Below are 19,332 nucleotides of genomic sequence, written 5' to 3'. Positions count from 1 at the left end.
AAAGGAGTTTTGAAGGTAACAGTCTTTAAAATTTAATACGTATTATAGAAATAACCGTTATACAGAAGCTTTATCATATTTTAAACGTATACCGTTGACTGTGAAATAAAAATATAAAGATTTCTTCTACGGTTTCTACCCGTTAAAGTGAACGGAAAGATATTGAGCTATATTGAAATTTAAAAAACTAGATGTTTAATACGATAATATTGTTGATTTTCAAGTTGTATCGTAGCAAATAATAAATAATATATAAGAATGATTAATTCAATTTGTTATAAATATTAGAAAACAAACATTTCCTGTAGTAAAAGCAATCGATGTTTTTTAAAATCATTCAAAATAACTTGTTTAATATCTTCTAGTACAATATATTAGTTACTGAAACATAACAGTTCAATGAATCATGATTTTATAAAAGATATTTTCAAAAAGATACAATTCTTGCGGTAAAGTTTATTTCTTTTAGTGACATATTAATTATTACATTTATTTTCCACAATGGTCGTTAAGTTTAAACGGGATTCTTTATTAAATGATCGATCGTATCTATTCTAATGTATCGCGTATAAATAATTAAAAAAAAATTCAATTATAGTTTTTAATGGATGTCTTTGATCGTTGCATGCACCTCAAGTCTAATTACAGAAAATGTCACGTTCTTTTACATTACCACAATATTTACATGTTAAAGGTACCATTTATTGGCACCTAATTAAATTGTTAGGCTATGTGTTTTCTTCCACTTTCTTTTTTTTTGCTTTAGCCAGTCGTTGATACTAAAATGTTTCTTAGTAGTAGTAATGCTTTAATGGAAAAATTAGAGGATCCATCGAATCAACACAAGCGAAATTCACATGTGAGAAAAAATACACATATCATAATCCATAAAATCAATAATTCTTATATTTTTTGTTCAACTGTGTGATAAGCATCAATAAAAACAATTTTCTAAATATGAATTTCAGAAAATGCAATTAAACAATATTCATGGAAATACTCTTAGACTAGGAAATTATACATTATATATCAAATTTTAACAATCAGTCAATAAAAGTTAATACTTTCCTACATGTTATTCTTCATTGATGCTTTCTCTTTCCTTCTCTAACCTTCTTGCTGTCTTTGATTAAGATATCTATAAAATTCCTTATTTATATAGGATTACATAAATAACAAACAGGTTCAATTTTCTTTTCTACAGACACCACTTTTAATAAAAATGTAAAAATTATCTGATAAAAATAATTTAAAAATCGTTTAATCGACAAAGAATACTTAAATCTAAAACTATTTTCTAAAACATTGTCAATTGAAATGATTCTACGCACTATTCCAAATTTTTTCTTCAATGACGAATGATTAACTAATGTGTAAATAATAGCTGTTGGAATATAATACTTCAAGAACTAAACTATAGCTGTTTTGTAAGTTTGGCATGATTGTGAAAGAGATTGCAACGATGTAACAAAATATTTATGATCACTTGGTATTTATACCTCAAGAAAATCCTTCAGTAAAGTGACTCGACGTTTTTCAGCAATATCCATTTGATTTTCCAAATCTCCACGATTTGTTGTTTCTGCATGTTCTATTTTCCAAGAAAGGTCTTCTATTTCCGCTTCCAATTGCGCTTGTTGGTATTCAAACTTTAAATATTCATTATACATTTTATTACACATTTAGTTTTCTATCTATAAAATTATTTAGTATCTTAAAATTTTAAATAGATATTTACTAATTCTTTTCGCGGTCCCGGTTCCATATAATAAGCATAAGGATAGGTATACTGTAAAGTATAGCGGCAGCGCGTTAAAAGCGACGCAGCTGCAAATAAATGTTGCCAATCGATCCACGTTCCACTAGAGTTCATTACTTTCTTGTTTATTTGCATCTTTATAGCTTCTAAAGTTTGTTCTTCCAATTTTAACGACTTACTGTGATTTTCCCACTGAAAGTATGTTTAAAAATATTGGTAACATGCCAGTTAAATATAAATTTAATTCTTGAAGAAAATAATTTACTCTTTCGTAATAATGAAGATATTTTTTTAGAGCTTCTCTTGCTTGTGCAAGAACACTCTCATGAGCAATGTTAGGATTCTCTTTATATCTTGAACATACATAATATTCGCTTCCGTGTGCTTTCCAATCTCCAAGACACATCCAACAAAAATCATGCTTACAACTATAACATTGCATGTGATTACAACCACCATTTTTTTCTATGCAAATATGGCATTTTGGACACTAAAAAATTAAAGGATATTTGTTATAAAACTACATATAATATTATACACAGAAATATGCGACTTAAATACTAACATCTTTGGTGTGGGCACTAATATAATTAGCTGTTTCTGAATCATCTGCACATTTTGTTAGCCATCTTTTCATAGTATTACAGTCAGTGGGTGCGTGGTAATCAATACCACATCGGAAACTGCAATAATTACACCCTTTGATTAATACTATACTAGAGTAATATAAATATTAAAAAATTTTAGTTGCATACCAAAACACAGTTCTACATGATGAACACATCACTCTTTTTGCTCTTTGCTCTTTCGAACGCATAATCATTTGACAATTGGGTCCAGGACAAAACCTTAATTGTGGATGGGATTTTACATAATCACAAAAAGCAAACTGTTGATATCTTTCTCTCATGTTAGGCTTAGTAAGTAGAGATAAAACAAAGTCTTCTGGAGCTAAGACATTACAATCCTGTGCCATGCAACTTATTCCTAGTTTAAATTAACTTAGCTGAGCTCGATTCAATGGATAATCTGATCTACTTCAATGAACTTACCTGTAGAAATACCTTGGGTTATTTGTACTTCAAAATGCATGCACCAACAGTCTTTACAAAATGAATGTCCACATGTTAGAGTAGAAAATTTCTCAGCTGGATATATTATAACACAAACGGAACATAATCCACCCCTTTGACCTTTTAGTGCTGATAGTGACTCCAATGGAGGTAATGATTTTATTTTTGAATTAATTAACAAACTGGAAGCATTGGTACGATACTTTGCGATGATGTCTTGTAATGCCCAATTGTGTGCGTGTAATAAAACTTTGGCTAAGGATGGTGTTATATGGAGACTATTACTTAACAACTCTACATCTTCATTTAAAAGTCTTTCCACTTCTTCAATTCTTAAACAATCATATACAGCATATTCAGGATCTCTTCGGCTTTGATCATTATCTATATCATTGTCACCTTCACCATCCCATGGGTGTACATTATAATAATCTTCATAACCTGGATCTCCGCAATCTGAGTCGGAGCAATCCATTTCAGTATCATATTCCTCAGTCGTCATCTGTCATAAATATCATATGAATATATTATTTTATTATAAAGAAATATTTTAAATTGCATATTCTACAAGGCTTGCAGTTAATGTACAATTTGTGCACATATAGTAGGCATATTATTCTTCTCATAACCTTATAATTTTTAGTATTTATTTATAAACATTAAAATATTAAGTGTGTTAATATATGAATAAACAGTGAGAACATAACAAAGAAGTAATTAAATTACTGCTTTATTAATAAAGGGAACAAAAGATACAAATTTCAACAGAAAGGGTTTTCACTAACCATACAGAAACAACAGAGTTTTACAATACATATTTTCGGATTTTGTACAAATTGTACAATTACTTAAATAGTCAATTTATTTATGTAGCATAAAATAATAATTAGACGTATTAAAGGTATGGTAGTAGGTTCATCGTTTGATTATTTCTTGTCTAAAATGTATTTTTGTGACGTTTGGTAAACATTTTGATGGGATCTCGATTATTGTATTATAATGAGGTGTTTGTTCATTTTGTTCCATTTACATAGTCCAAAAAACATACCTTTATGTTCTTATGCATCAAGAAAAATGCATTGATGCGTTTACTTTGTTAGTTAAATGAAAAAGTTATTAAAAGGCTTTATTGTAGCCGTTTATATCAATAGTTACACTGGCGCATGAGTTATGTGTATGTCCTTCCATGTCAGGCGTATGATGTGAACGATGTTGTAACAGATGATTTCATTTAATCTGAAAGAAGATAAGAATGTCAAAATCACCTGATACAAAACAGCTGAGTTTAACAAAATGCATATATGTTAATTCATGCAATATTATAAAAAATGTGAATAATTTATTTTTAGGTATATATAATATAAATGTATCTCAAAATTTTATTTATGAATGTTAATCATTTTGAGATTCATTTTTAAAGCAATGAGTATACTTCCTCATTGTACTGTGGAAATTCTAGGTAACATTTAGTATATATGCTTTTGAATGATTTATTTATATATTATATTAACATTATATTCTCTTGTGATCATTATATGTATATATACATAAATGTATACACATTTTGTTCTTATTTCTTAAATATGATTTTATATTTGTACAAATTACATAAGAATATTAGAAACTTTAATATTAAATATATTGTACAAAAATTGGTATATGAGATAAGAAGTGCTATTCTGTATTTTATCATGTTGTGTTTTCAAATTATACGGAAGTCGAAATAAATACTTTTATAAAGTTACATTCTATTTCAAAAAAAGAGAGGAGAGAGGCACAAAGAAAGAAAGAATAGAATTATGTAGACTTTTTATTTCATAGAGTTAGCTATCTATATGATTCTTATAGTTGGGTACCTAAGTATACATGTACATACTTTCGTATGCCATCATATGTCGTATTCATGGTTTCGTTATGATCAGCGGTCAAGTGTGTGTTTCTAACCTCTAAGCTTATTTAAAGAATTCAATTATTACGGATTATTGGAATTATGTCTGTATATCACGATGAAGTAGAAATTGAAGATTTTGAGTATGACGAGGACGAAGAAGTATATTACTACCCATGCCCTTGTGGGGATCAGTTTCAAATCTCTAAAGAAGAATTAGCTGCTGGTGTGGAAGAAGCCACATGTCCTTCGTGCTCTTTGGTTATAAAAGTAATTTACGATAAGGAGGCATTTGCAGTTAAACAAGAAGAACTTGTTAGGGATAAGGAAAAACAGATTTTGATCCAAAAGGTTTGAGTTACATTGGACGACTTTCTAAGATACTGATACTCTGCATTTTTCATACACACGTTCAAGCTGAACAAAGTTGGACACACGAACAATGGCCAAAGTATATATATATATATATAATTAATATTATTATGTATATACAATATATTTGTACATAATTACCAGCAGATTTGAAACAAATTTTCAAATTGCCCTTAATTCTCTATTATATTGGTTGTTATTGTTAGAAAATAGAACATGTATAATACAATTATAATGGATAATAACAGAAAACTTTCCACGTCAATCAGCATAAAACAATTAGACTCTGCTAAAGTAGAGGTATTGTCACCACCAGTCTGACAACTTGCACCCTTAAAGACAAATATCCTCTTTTGAAGTAAAAACATTTGTCCTTTGATATTAATCTTAAAGCTAATTATCTGATGGAACAAAAAGGTTAACAATGTGTTGTTTCTCATAAATAAAAGAGATACAAAGAAGTATTCAAATAAGTATCAAGATCGGGAATAAAAGTAGTTGTGAGAGAATGTCGATAGAATTGAAATCTCAGCTGTAAAATCATAAAGGTCTGAAGAAGCCTAAAAAGGAAAAGGAAACAGAAAGGAGAAGGATGATGGAAGAAAAGAACTCGACAAGGAAATGAACAAGGGAATCAATAACGTGAATAATTGTATAATTATTCTAACGATGGAGAAGGTTACCACGATGAAAACGATAATTTAGATGATGGACCTATTTATTAAGATAGTTTTTATAAGAATTGAAAATTTCTCTCTGTTTTCCATTATTGGACTAGGATACTTATAAGCTGCTAATTGAGCACTGTATGGCAATGTATATATGTATTTTTTACCGAATTGTGTATATTGATAATAAATTATTTTAGGATACTTAAATAACGGCAAAGTCTTATGCGCTCGCGCGTATTATTTCATATTCCTCAGTAATTATGTTTTTTAAGGAAATTGGTATCGAAGGTTGGTGGTGTGGTAAACGGCAGTGTATTAAAAAAAAAAGGAAATTAATTTTCCGAAACACAATTAAAAGAGTCCAGGGTCAGAGGAAGCGTCGGCGTGTTCTTTATTACGAGTATTTCAATTTCTAATATATAATATATATATTTATATATATATATATAATATATATATAGCCATAATAATCTGCAATTATTGTAATAAATGATCCTTCTCTACGATGCAATCGGAGAGTAAAAACGCAATTTTGGACGAGAAGGGGATGCGCAAAAGTACCGTAGTGTTACGTAATGCTTAACATTTACGCTCGCCGTGATAGTTGTTCTTTTGTAACAACCCACGTTAAGTAATCATTCTCATTTCCTCTCTTTTGCTTTCGTTCGCAAACAACAAATTTTTACATAGATCATCGTCGGTCCCGGAATGTGCACATTGAGCGTGGGAAGGGAATATGAGAAAAAAAGAAGACGGTCAGTGATCGCGAAAGAAGAAGTCGGTCTCCTGAAATTTCCAGCCGCTCGTTATCGCGTTTTTGTTATTTATTAAATTACGTGAGATATTGAAATAGGAGATATTGGAATATCGTTGCCTAAATTTCGGAATCGGGATCGGATGTATAGCGATCGAATCGTTTGCGGTAACGCGACAGGAAATTGTGTTTGTATATCTAGATATCATGACTTGGCAGTAAGTCGAAGTTAAAAATTTCGCGTATGATTTGAAATTTCTTAAAATTTTTATCTTGAAATATCTTGCAACGTCATGAAATAACGTCTCGATGAAATAACCAGATGTTACATTACAGCAAACGATTCAGATCCGATATTTCATCGACATAACGAGTGATTATGTACTTGATCGAAGAAACGCGTACATAGATTTTCGTATGACAAAATATAAACGAAGAAACACGTCATCCGCATACTTTTCTGGTATCGTCGATCACGATCGTTCAACTTTGCAGTACTCGTTCGATTTCCCTTACTACTGTCTGTCCATCTGTTTTGTAAAATACGAGAAATCTTGTCGTGTCGCATTCCTTTGTTACAAATAAACCGATCAATGATTTATGTTCTTCCTAAAAAGAAAAAAAGAAAAATAAAGAAAAGTACCAGAAGAAATCGTACGGTTCCTGATTCGAGATTATTAACGTTTTAAGAAAATTAAGAATCGACCCAATCAGTACCGGATAATCATTCATTCTATTCGTTGTAAAGCATACTCGTCGTCGTTATTTCTGCGATAATAGTTGATCAGTTACACATGATTCTCTTATTCTGACAAAACAGCCTCTTTGCTTTGCTTTATCCCCTCAGCCTTTTTCGTTTAAATACCATCGTTGTTCTAACGTCATCTTCTTTCCACCCGCATTGTTTTTTAATAATATACTATATAATGTATATAGACATATTTTATATGTGTTTCGTACAACCTATCTAAGTATGTATAAGTAGGCATAAAAACTGAGGCGAGAATACAGGCGAAACCCCAAACGGTAATCACTCACGTATTATATTATTTTGTAATTTCTTCCTACTTGTTTTGAAAGAAAATGATTTTCACGATAGTAGTATCTATCATCAGAGTTTCTACCTAGCCAATTTTGGTTGCATCGTGAAGATCTGTCTCCTAACGTATTAGGAAACTGTACTTTTACTTCGCGTACTATCGGCTTTTCTCTTCGATCTTGAATCGTTGGACACAGAAAAAATGCGCGTGTCCAGAACGTGGCCAGCACGTTCACGGGATTTGCCGTTTCTCTTAAGGCCCGTTCGTCGATGGTTTTGCAACTTGTTTTCGACAGTGATAGAATCTGAAATCTGTCCACGCGTGTACGCGAGAAGAAAGGCTTGGAACGACGAGAAGCGAAACGTTGGTTCGACAGTTTAGAAGGAGAAAACGTTTACGCGAAACAACAAATCGTTCGATCGACTAGAAAGAAAAGATTATCGTAAACATTCGATCCTCGAATTTCCAAGCCTCTTCCTAGACGTAATTCCTTTATGTTTAGACACGCGTAATCATATAGAAACGAAAGAAGGTTTTATACATATAGTGAATTTCGCCTAACAGAAGGGCGTTGTTGTAGTCTTGCGAAAAATCTTACAAACGGTTCAAGCTCGATGTCCATTGATTATCCATCGACGTACACGATAAAAACAAATGTATAAAGGTTTGAAATGCTTGATTTCTCCACGGTGTTCGTTAAGTTTTCACCTCGTTCGGAAACAGGAACAATTTTCGAATACACGGCGGCCAGTTGATAGGTCTGATAGGTTTGGTTTATGAAATTGCGTTTCCTCCGTGCCATGCCGCACGCGTGTCTCGCGACTTCTGCTTCCAGCAAAATATAGCAGTTTATATATATAATAGCCCTACAAGATGGTGGGTGACGTTCTGGAAATCACAGGACAAATCAGCTTCTAAATTCGGATGGGCAGTGTAAGCTTCTGCGAGGTGCTTCTTCGACACGTTTAAAGCGGCTACGAGCCTTGTCGATCAACGTTTCCGTCTCCGTTTTTATGCGCTTACACCAAACTGTTCAATGCCTTTCTCTTTCTCCTCTTGCGCTCCCTTCTTCTTAGCTTTTCGATTTAGCAACAAAAACGAAAAAGAAATGGAAACAACATGAAATTCGTCGAATCGGTGGCGCTTTCAAAAACCTTCTAACGCACACTTCTAACAAGTGGCAACAAGTAAATATACATTATCACAATCATCGCAATTACGCAATTAGAATAATCATCGTAGTAACAGCGCAGTAATAATAATAGTTTGTACAACGCCACTGTTCCGAGTGAATCTCTTAGAAATATTCGACGAACTGTCGTAACAGCGTTATTTCAGTTTCTGCTCGTTCTAATTAAATAGTAACTCCAGTTTCAAGGCTATTGCGCGCGGAATGGAATAATTGAGCGCTTATCACAATAGATCGTGTTCACCGAAATGGCGAGCGCGTTTAAAACAGCTTCCGACACTTGACACAAGTTCGCTAAACGAAATCTGCTACCGTTCACCGTATTGTGCACAAGAGTCGCTAAATTGAACGTCGAAGCTGAGACGGATTTAATACTAAAAGTCACACGTACATCGAACATGGATATTTGAAAAAATAATGGAACAATCGTCCTTACGATTTAGAAGATAAGAAATTCGACCCGGAATATAGATTATAGAATTTGTTTAATAATCCGCCACTGCATCGAAGGTTTCAAGAATAAATAATAAATCTCTGATCAAAGCCGCGTATTTCCTGTATCATTTTACACGCATTCCATCCAACCGTGTTCGTCTCTGTCGTGAATCAGACAGATCGGTGTAAGCAGACGTAAAGGTTACTAGTTTTTAAACGTAACCGAAGGAAAGGAAAGGGATTAATCGAGGGAAAAAAGGGGTAGACGGGATCGTAACTCTCGTAGAAAAGAAAGAAGAAAACCGTGTTCCCGGTAATATCGTACCGATAGGTCTCATACTGTTTGGAACGACAGCTTAATCAACGATGAATTTCAATATTTTTGCTACCGTGAATAATCATGATCACTTTGATATTCTCTGTGAGAAAAACCATGGGATTAGATCGGATCGTTAAAAAAATGTCGTGAAAGTAAACAATTTCGAACACGAATGATCTGTCAAATGAGAAACTTTCGAAGACGTTACATTGATTCTTTATAGAATTACTTGGATCATTTTCTTCCTTTCGTTTCGTAGAAAGCTACGAATAATTTCGCCGAAACAAACACAAACGGAAAAGGAAAAGAACTAAAACGATCATCATCGATTGGTTATCGTTGGGTCAACCATTCCCAAAAATGTTAGCCACGATCTTTCGTCGTTATCATGATCTTTTTTACGCTTTCGTCGAATCCCTCGTCAGTCGTTCATTCAGTAAACTTTTTACCATACGTCTTTTTTTTTTCATTTTTTTGTTCATTTTTTTTGCCTTAGTAGTTTTTCTTTATTATTAGAGTATCGTTTATCATATTAATCATTATCATTATACTGCTTCACTACGGTTGGTTGACTCTTGGACGTGGATCTGGATGGAGTGTGGTGTACCGGTGTACCAAATGCGCGTGAAAGAGAGAAAAAGCTCCATCGTTCGATTCCTTTCGTATTTTTTTCTTTCTTCTCCGCATTTCTCTTTCCTCTCCTTCCATCGTCCTCGAAGTGAGAACAAGGGGCTCCTATCTCTCCCCGTAATCACGAAATATGCCTTATCCTGACAGTTCTTGTTTCGGTGTCATCCGTTCGGTTTCACCGTCAACTGTTACTTTCTCGAATTATATTGTTGCTCGTATTTGTTGTTTCTTGCGCCTGCTCGCTTTCTTCCCCCAAGACAGGAGCACGACCCTCGTTATCGAGCCCCGAGCTTGTCAAATTTTTCTCCTCTTTCCTTCTTCGTCTTCGACTAGCTCGAAAGAGAAACGTACGAATGAATTTGTCATATAAGAAATCAGACGGAATGCAGCGTGCAACGGGAGAATAGCGTTCACCGTTTCTTCCTTCGTCCCGTTTCTCCTTCGGTTTAACAACTTGTTCCGTAACGATTTCGTAGCTCCGTAATTTCGATGCATTTTCGACTAGCACCAAGTTTCAAATCGTAAATCGAAGCGACGCGTGAAAGCGTGATTTTTGCGCGAGATCCGAAGGAATTGGCCCTTCGTTTCACCTCGATTCTCGTCGGTTCCCGACGATTTCGACTAATTCGCAAGTACGAATTCTCCTACTCGTCTTTCTTTGTTGTCCTCGTTTGTTCCTTCGATATCTAAATCGTGAACCTCGAGAATTCCTGTCATGTGTGAAAAAAACACTACGCCTCACTACAGTAATTCGTTTCGCTTGCTGGTGGTAGTTTCTATTTGTCAGGCTTCCGGGAAGTTCTTCGTCGTACGATGCTCGATCGTCCTTCAAGAAATTTTGTCGGGCAACATTAGCGTATATATGTATATATAGAAAGAGAAAGAGAGAGAGAGAGAGAGAGAGAGGCTAATGATCTTCCTTCAACTAAAAACATGACAGAAACAAGAACAGAACGGATAATTTTTATAAATTTGTATGAACTTGCAAAGTCGAGGAATGTTAACATTGTGCAGCAGTAATTCTTGATTCTGTAAATTTCTTTTAGAACGATCGAGAATTCCACGCGGAAATGGAACGAGTTTCCATTTCCTGGATCGGCAAACGCTCGAAGAAAATGATTTCGTGTTTAAAAGAAACTAACCTTTCCACGGTGCCATCGATAATTCAACGGATCTATCGGACGATTAATTTTCTTGCTAAAAATCTTTCTTTCTAAATACATATAGAGCCAGTGATTGAGGAGATGAGAGGTCGAACGATCGACGGGAAAGATCCGAGGAATTTTGTCGGTACCGTGATCGTATGATCCGCGAGTGCGATACCCATTAACTGTATACATTCATATTCGTGTATACGTACGTAATTGTTTTCTGTATATAGACTTATATAAAACGCACGAAGCGGCCGAAGGCTATTATATCCTTCCTTTCTTATTTATAGCGACAAGCCGTATTTTATTTCCTCGCGATTCGATTCGCCACGATATTATCTTATTTTCACTTTTATTCTTCGTTCTTTTGTTCTCTTCATCAATGGAAAAAGAATTCGGGCTTAACTACGGCAGATCTCTCGAGATCACTTGAAATATCCTAGAAACTTACTGACTCGCGTGTGTTCGTCTAACTGCGTGTCTTTCTATGTGTCCTTTCGTGTAGTATCGTGTGACATTTTGGTGTATCTATGGGTAACCGAGTATCCGCGTGATCTGTGTGTAGATTGGAAATTCGTCCTTTCGATTCTTCGATCGTCTCAAAGTCAAGATCGATTTTTGCTTGAATGACTATGATCGCTGTAACTTAACAAATCTTTGCCCGTGTACGCGCGTGTATCGTGTAGATGTGTACATGTATATTCATCGAACGCGTGTCTCCCAACTATTCCTCGAGTTTCAACGAGACTGACGCGTTGCCTGCACGCACCGTCTTCGTTCTCGATCGTCTTACGGAGCAGGTGTTCGTCAATTCTTCTTCGCTACGAGACGTTTCTCCTTCGAGGTACTTTATCGATCGCATTCAAGTACTCGCCTCTAAGCCTGTTTCTCTCCTAAAAAAAATCCTCTCTAATCGTCACGACTCTTCTTCTCGTTCCGGAGACGTCGAACATAAAGAAAGCATCTAGATCTCTCGAGGCTTTTCAGGACGAACGAAGAACGTTCAACACGTGATGAGTAAGACGGAAAGGAACCTACGAAATATCTCCTTCCCGCTGAAAAACAACAGGAACGAGCAGACGAACCACGAAAGGAGCTTTCACAGGAACCTCGTCGAATTATTTCATCTCTTACTCTTCGTTTTCATTCTCTACCTTCGTTTTCCTTCGTTTCTGCTTGCTCCCCCGCTTTCGAGGACGTTAACTACTACGTTTATTTATCAGCTTCCTTCGAACGCTCTAATTTTCCGAGCTGCTGCCCTTCCCCCAGAATTTATCGAAGCGATTTCGCGCCTTTTCCAGCACCTCGCTCGCTGCAGAACGTTGTGCGGAGCCTGGAACCACCGTTGGTGCTTCCAGTACGTGATAACCACCGCCGCTACTACTTCCTAACCCACCCATGCTACCTCCACCGCCACCACCGCCCTCGGTGGTACCACCCTGAGGCGATTCAGCTTCTAGGATACGGTAACCTTGCTGAGGAACCGTAGACGATAACGGTGTCGTCATGGTTGTTGTCGTCGCAGGTTGACCAGCTTCTTTCTTTCTATCGTATTCGAAACTCGGATCCTCTAGGCATCTTAAACTCGTCCCAGACACAGGTTTTATCGATGGCTCCGGTCTCTGTTGTTCCTTGGGTTCTTCCTCGGTACCGTCTGTTTCCTACAACGAGCATACGATTCTTATTTTCTCTAGAAATTCCTTCAGTTTCGGATCGAGATAGAGATAAACAAACTCTCACTTTTCTTGCGATATCATCGACAATGTTTCGATTAAAAACAGAGATCCTTACATTTTCATCGAGTGCGGTGGTGCCGCCAGCCTGAACGTTCGAAGGCAATGGACTATCCCTTTCGGAATCCATATCCTTGTGCCCGTTCAAGCCGCTAAAGCTACCGATAGAAACGCTTTCGCTTTCTGGTGACTTATATCCGGAATGCTGAGAATGCTGCGATTTGTGCTGTGCCGCCAATTCAGGTGGTGCAGATTGCGGGGCCGACGGAACCGACGAAGGTGCCCAGCTCTTCGCTTCGCTATGCGGACGCGTCAAAGGTTCTTAAAAATAAACGGATTAAAGAGATCATGAGAACCGGTTGTTTGTCTCTTCCGTAACCCAGCCTGTCCGAAACATCACGTACACGTTTCGATATATCGAGTTCCATCGTTTAGAGTCGTTGACAAAACGATTCCAAACTGGCTTTATCGATGTCTATCGGAATACTTTCTCAATTTTTCTATTCTATTAGAAGAACGAAAACGTTCCAAAAAAATATGTAAATATTAGCTACCTTCTCTGACGTTTTGAGTGACAGTGAATGTTTTGCCGGTGTCCAATGGCACCGTCCAGTTGACCGGTTCCGGGGAGCGCATGATCATCTGCTCCGGAGACTTTACCCTTGTCGGTTCTGGCGGGCTTTTCACTACCGGCTCGTCGTCGATCCACGGGCTTGCGGTGGTGGCCGAAACGGGCGGCTGCGACTGCGTCTGTGACGGCGGTGTCGACGCGACGCTCGAATCTCCTCCGGTCACGTCCCCGTTCACTTGCGGTTCTGCCGTCACTGAAACGTTTTATCCACGCTTTTAACGATTTGATATATGCTCGTCGATCCGTTTCGTTGCCCGAGTTCGGGCGGAACTGCACTCGATGCTTCGAATTGTTACGAGGTTTCCTTTTTTTCTCTACTCGAATCTCTAACGAAGATCGGAACGTCGAATATCACGTGTGACGCTAAAAGGAGAGGACTCTTATCTCGTCCTTCGTCGAAGGATTTATATCAGTGGCATCGGCGAAAAGGAAGGCAACAAAATAGCGTTGGTCGAGTCATCGAGCGCTGATATCGTAAATCGGTTGTAATTCGTGGCTAGACGAGAGGTCTACACAATGGGCACAGAGCATCCGAATAAAAAGTACACTAGCGTACTCAGAATGCAGGAAGAGACATGTATACACAAATACATAGATCATAGATAGATAAGTAAATACATAGATTTAGTGTGTCGGCATAGTATGTGTGTAAATGTGCGGCTATGTTGCACGGCCACGCAACAGGTTGACAAAGGGCTCTAACATACAGGCTATTGTTCTTTCTCTACCGCAGAAACATTTACTCGATTGCACGTCGACCGACCGGTGGTGAAACATCGCGGATAATCTGCTTCCCTCTTTTCTCTGCTTCCTCTCGTAGGCCCTTGATCTGACGAAACGCGGCACCCTGTGAGTTATACACGACCAGAGAAAGAAAGGCAGAAAAAAGAAAAGGAAAAAAGAGAGTACAAGAAGGAAAGAACGAAAGAGTCGCGCGTTGCTTGATACGCATATCACGAGCCAAGCAGAATCACGTTGCGCCTGTGTCTGTCTCTCTATGCGTGAAAAAGAACGTTTTCGTGTTTTCTGGCCGGAATGATCGTTCGTCGGTGTTGGAAGCACACTTACGTTTAACTGCCACCTGATTCGTTCTTCTTAACTCCCGTACATGTTTTTTTCCCTCTCGTTCCTTTTGCTCGAGTGTCTGCGGAGTGTGACGACTCGAATCGTGGTTCGGTGCAGGTGTTGGTGCGAAAAGCTGATCTAACAAACGGTCGACAGCTCCGACTACGCACAAAGGCACGTCTGCGAGACGGATTCAGCGTGGCGGAAAGAACAAACCACAGTTGGATACGAAGCTACCTCGAATCCCTTGATTTACCGCGGGAAGACGCGGACAGAGCGATAGAGAGATGCAGCAGCGGAGTGGATTTTTAAAAACACGGTTGCCGAGAGGCGCGTGTGCCGGGTGAAAACGCGCGGTATGTAATCTGTACGATGAAAGCGTGACGAGAAAGGAGGAACGCACAGAGAATCGGCCGCTCTATTTCGCGCCGGAAGTATAAGTTGTGCGAAGGATATTCCCCGGTTGTTGTACCGGTGGAACGGTAAAGAGCGCATAAAGAAAATAAGAGAAACGTGAAAAGAAAGACGGACAGACGAGATGAGATAACAGAGGAAGAGTAGGGATTCGAGTAGCGATTATATACGAAGACGAGAATAGGAAGTCGAGAATAAAGAAAGATCGGAAAAGCGTACGGATAACCGGTGGAGGAGAGAAAGACAGAGAAAAGATGTAGTTATATATAAGAACAGCACAAAGACAACAACAGCGATAACGGTAATGGTAACAACGACAACGACAACGATAATGACAGCAACGAAGACACGGAAAGCGTTGTTTAGTTGTGTTCGAGCGAACAAAATTATGTAGGCAACGGAGAAGAACACAGGCCTTTTTTTTTTGGCAGAGAGCATGCTACTTACTAGGTTGGACGGCAGTAGCGGCTTGGTTTGACGCGTATCGACTATCGGAGGATGATTTGGATGGATCGGCGACGGCGGCTGCGGCCGCAGCCGCAGCTGTCTGGTCGCGGCCCGTTTTTGCCTCGTTCGGACCTTGGTGGGACCGGCTTATATCTTTAACACGGTCCGGCCTGGCCGCAGCAGCAGCGCTCGACGTAGGTGGGTGATGGACACTCGTATGAACCGAATGCTTTACCGGGGGTTTTACGCTTGTACTTGTCGTGTTTGTGGTAGTGGTAGTTGTGGTAGTGGTGGTTGTGGTAGTAGTGGTAATTGTGGTGGTACTTGTGGTAGTGGTCGAGGGTTTCGCGTGATGAAGAGGGCGATAGGGGGGAGCGGTGGTTGCGAGGAAGGCTAGAACATACGGTACACAAAGTACAATGATGAATAAAGCCCATCGTCCTCATTAAGGGAAATTAGTAGAGAGCGTAAGACAGTATTCGCTGATGCATCGCCATGCTTAAAATGTAACATCCGCGTGTAGAGCGAAGCACCTCGAACACGCTACCTCGGATTAGATTGGATGGAATATTTGGAGAACGCGTTGCTGTAAAAACGTTCCACGTCTTTCGGACTTTGCAACGATGTATTTCGTTAAATTCGATCCTTTTACGATGCAAAGTTTCTCAGCGATCCACTTGAATGTTTAATCCGCGTTCCGTAGTCCACGTGGCTCGTATATTAAAAGTTCGTTCCGATTAAACATTTTAAGCAAGGCTGCACCGTTTCGTTGAGATTCATTCTTATTGGAGAGGTTGTCGAGGGCTGAAGGGTCTCCCGGTGTTATCGAGCCCGCTCAGAATTACGTCCACACTCGAATATCGAGGTCTCCTCGTATTTCCGTTTCCAAGTAGTCACGGTATACGCAAAAGACGTGTCGCGTCACGGTAGACGACTAAGTTGCGACCGCGGAATTTCATTGCGATACGCACACGTACGTAAAGTATATAGTCGGTCTCGACGTTATTTTTTCGAAAATTATTTCGAATCAAAGAATATTCGAGCATAGATGAATCTTGAACAGTTGGAACAGCGAAAGAGAGAGAAAGAGATAGAGAGATAAAGAGAGAGAGAGAGAGAGAGAAAGATAAAAAACGGATAAGCTTCGGTTGATATTGCGGCGGTATTCGCGATTAGAGAATCATTTAAACGGGATAATATTCAACCGCGTGTCGAACCACACAGAACTTCCCAATTATTGCCAGCAATAATAATTCGAAAATCGACTTTAATCCTAACGTTTCTCAACGAATTTCTTATCGAGTATCTATCGTCGTTGGGACCAACGCGATTTCATACACGGTTCAACCCTTTAACAGTTTAATCGAAAGAAAAGAAAAAAGACACAATAGACTAACCAAACTAGATAAACAGACACTGCACTGTATCGTAATAGTAATTTCTATGTTTAACGTTCTCTTCTATCCTATGTGAGCATCTAAACTGTTCAAGGGTTAAAGGCAGGAGGGTTACAGGGTATAACGGTGATCGGGTGGTAACTGGTGCAGGATGAAGGGTTGTAGAGATATCTAAAATACGTGAAAGACGGGCTAGCGGGCAGCAGGTACATGGTACAGAGAACGTACATTTCCGATGGACCTGCGGGGACCTCCTGTAGAACGGAGTAGGCCCTGGGCCCGAGGGTGGTGGCGGTAATGGCGGCACGCTGATCGACGAACCCGCCGAGGAAACCGTCGACGGTTCCCGTATGCTCCAACGCACACGGCCAGGGCCCGTGACTGAAACACCCGCTACCACTCCTGATCAATCCGATCACGATGCTCGGACGATCGTCGATCTGATCGCGATCGATCTCGCGCGAGCAACTTTTAGCCTGATTAATGACTGAATAGATTGACAGAGGACAGAAACGGGGGTTGGAGGTAGAGGGCTGAATGAACGGGCGCAAGGGATGTTTGTTTTATCAAAGATTTATCTCTACCTCGATGCATCCAGTGATTTCGATCGATAGCATACAGTGATAGGATATATCAAATAATGGATAGTACGGTTTTTCGTTTATCTTGAGGCCAATGATTTCAATGAGTTCAGATGAGCTGAAGTTGCAGCGACGCGACTACGACCGACGTACGAATGCTTGTTGCTCACCGCCTCGGCGTTAGATGGTTCAATGGATGAGTCGAAATGACGATGACTATTTGGCTGACTACACAACCGTGACGATGATGAAGGACGATGGTAGATCGAAGAGATGTGACTGGTGATGATTACGAGTGAACGAGAGGCGTCACGTAGGATGAAAAGTCATGGTGCTAGGTGCAGATATATGAAACAATATTATTGATACGTGAAACAACGTGACAAGGATTATCTATCGATGATGCTTGGATCAAGCGCGTTGATGTGTTATTTTCATAAAAGATGACGGTATTTTCTTTTTTCTTTTTTGCTAATGCTCGGCGTTCAAAAAGGGACACACTTATCCAGATAGCTTTAATTTACTCGATCGATTCCATTGTCCGATACTATATATGTTTGACATTGAACATTCTGCTATAGCTAATTGTAAGAACGGTTAAACGAGTTGGTTGGGCTAATTCGCGGTTTACGGAGGTTGTTCAGGAAAGAAAGGGGTAAACAACATGTTGCAAAACTTTCTGCACGGACAATCAATAGGGCTACTGATTACTAGAGATTTGGACTCATAGGCAAAGACAAAAAGATAGAAACGATTAAACAGGAGTGTCATGCATTTGCCTAAAACATTAACGACCACTTGGCAGTTAACGCGTCCGACACACACCGCTTAAAGAATTCATTTGACAAAGAAGATGCGCGTTGCAGATCGGCCTGCGACGAATCTTTCTACGATCGACACTTTTCAATGAAGTTACGGCCCGTACGAACAAAGAAAGATACAAGCACGTACAGCGATACTCTTAGAAGCGGTGGATGTCTCTTGCAACACGATTCGAACAGGGTAAATACGGTCAGGTATGACGAACGGTTTGGCTTTTGGGACCCACAAGAGCAAACAGCAGACCAAACTCGCATAATATGTATATAAATAATGTGTATAAAGACTTCTATCCAAATCAATCAATCAAATTCAATGGTATATGCGAAAATGCAAAACACGGAACTCGTAATTGATTACGAGCGCCAATCGATTTGGGTTACGATCTCTTGAATACTAAATCGATCGACTGTACCGATACAAAGAGATGACAAAGGACGTATCGATGCCTGTTCGTGCTACTTACTCGGTCGTGGGTGCCTTTCAGGCTCACTGCCCTTTTCCCTTTGCTCTTTCTCCTTGTCCTTCGGCTCCTTTTCTTTCTCCTAAACAAAAGGCACTCGATCGATAATGTTGTATCATTGAATTAATCTTGGAATTATTTCCAGTTTACACGTGATCGAGTCTTAAATATCGACTAAGTCTCTTTGACGAGAACGTAGCTAGTTGCCATCGAGGCTTTTTCCTAAAGAAATACCTTGGCGTCTTTAGTGACGGACGGTGCACGCGGTGGTTGACGTTTAGGTGAACGACGTTCGGTCACGGTAGGACCAAGACTCTGAGAACGACCGGTTCTTGGACTGTTCTTAGGACTGGACTTGGTCTTAGGCTGAATCTCCTCGCGGTGCTCTTTCGTTTCCTCTCGACGTCGTGGTATCACGGGCTCCAACTTCTCTCTCGTTGGAGAGGGAAGTAGTGCACCGTCACCTGACAGGAAAGGAGAACAGGTTTTTTCTATTTTCAT

At 38.8% G+C, this 19,332-nt stretch overlaps 3 protein-coding genes across 10 annotated transcripts in view; 1 reads left to right on the top strand and 2 right to left on the bottom strand.

Annotated features, from left to right (window-relative positions):
* Nucleotides 1-436: 436 nt before the first annotated feature.
* Nucleotides 437-4,061, bottom strand: ari-2 (E3 ubiquitin-protein ligase ari-2). 2 transcript variants are annotated; one of them, XM_076619775.1, is made up of 7 exons: nt 3,881-4,061; nt 2,812-3,334; nt 2,515-2,746; nt 2,325-2,442; nt 2,124-2,249; nt 1,739-1,951; nt 437-1,649 (listed from the first exon to the last, which is right to left on the bottom strand). In XM_076619775.1, the coding sequence occupies exons 1-7, from the start codon at nt 3,896-3,898 to the stop codon at nt 1,494-1,496; spliced, it is 1,386 nt and encodes a 461-aa protein (XP_076475890.1). In that variant the 5' UTR covers nt 3,899-4,061; the 3' UTR covers nt 437-1,493. The 2 variants fall into 2 exon arrangements, with proteins under 2 accessions (XP_076475890.1, XP_076475889.1); XM_076619774.1 differs by having other exon boundaries at nt 2,025-2,249; nt 3,881-4,060.
* Nucleotides 4,062-4,719: 658 nt separating this feature from the next.
* Nucleotides 4,720-5,973, top strand: Dph3 (Diphthamide biosynthesis 3). The gene has a single exon (XM_033337707.2). It carries the CDS (start codon nt 4,823-4,825, stop codon nt 5,075-5,077), a length of 255 nt encoding a protein of 84 aa, XP_033193598.2. The 5' UTR covers nt 4,720-4,822; the 3' UTR covers nt 5,078-5,973.
* A 574-nt stretch (nt 5,974-6,547) lies between these two features.
* Nucleotides 6,548-19,332, bottom strand: part of LOC117158480 (uncharacterized) — a 44,478-nt gene continuing 31,693 nt past the window's right edge. For 3 of the 7 annotated variants that reach the window (XM_033337405.2, XM_033337453.2, XM_033337490.2), the window contains 7 exons: nt 19,066-19,322; nt 18,835-18,913; nt 17,197-17,349; nt 15,572-15,964; nt 13,569-13,838; nt 13,073-13,335; nt 6,548-12,942 (listed from right to left, as the gene is read on the bottom strand). In XM_033337405.2, the coding sequence (XP_033193296.1) occupies nt 12,520-12,942; nt 13,073-13,335; nt 13,569-13,838; nt 15,572-15,964; nt 17,197-17,349; nt 18,835-18,913; nt 19,066-19,322 (1,838 nt within the window). In that variant the 3' untranslated portion in view covers nt 6,548-12,519. The remainder of the gene's footprint in view (nt 12,943-13,072; nt 13,336-13,568; nt 13,839-15,571; nt 15,965-17,196; nt 17,350-18,834; nt 18,914-19,065; nt 19,323-19,332) is intronic. The other 4 variants (XM_033337425.2, XM_033337481.2, XM_076619832.1 and 1 more) reach the window with 2 other exon arrangements.

This window comes from Bombus vancouverensis, chromosome 7, assembly GCF_051014615.1.
Source record: "Bombus vancouverensis nearcticus chromosome 7, iyBomVanc1_principal, whole genome shotgun sequence".
In the NCBI taxonomy this organism is placed as follows: domain Eukaryota; kingdom Metazoa; phylum Arthropoda; class Insecta; order Hymenoptera; family Apidae; genus Bombus; species Bombus vancouverensis.
This window is presented reverse-complemented; position numbering and strand designations above follow the sequence as displayed.

Bases quoted from the DNA above. Each gene is read 5' to 3' on its own strand.
- Dph3 (XM_033337707.2), top strand. From the start codon at position 4,823: ATGTCTGTATATCACGATGAAGTAGAAATTGAAGATTTTGAGTATGAC.
- ari-2 (XM_076619774.1), bottom strand. The intron at 2,747-2,811 runs GTAAGTTCATTG...AATTTAAACTAG, and splicing joins AACCCAAGGTATTTCTACAG to GAATAAGTTGCATGGCACAG. The intron at 2,443-2,514 runs GTATGCAACTAA...TAATTATTGCAG, and splicing joins TCATGTAGAACTGTGTTTTG to TTTCCGATGTGGTATTGATT.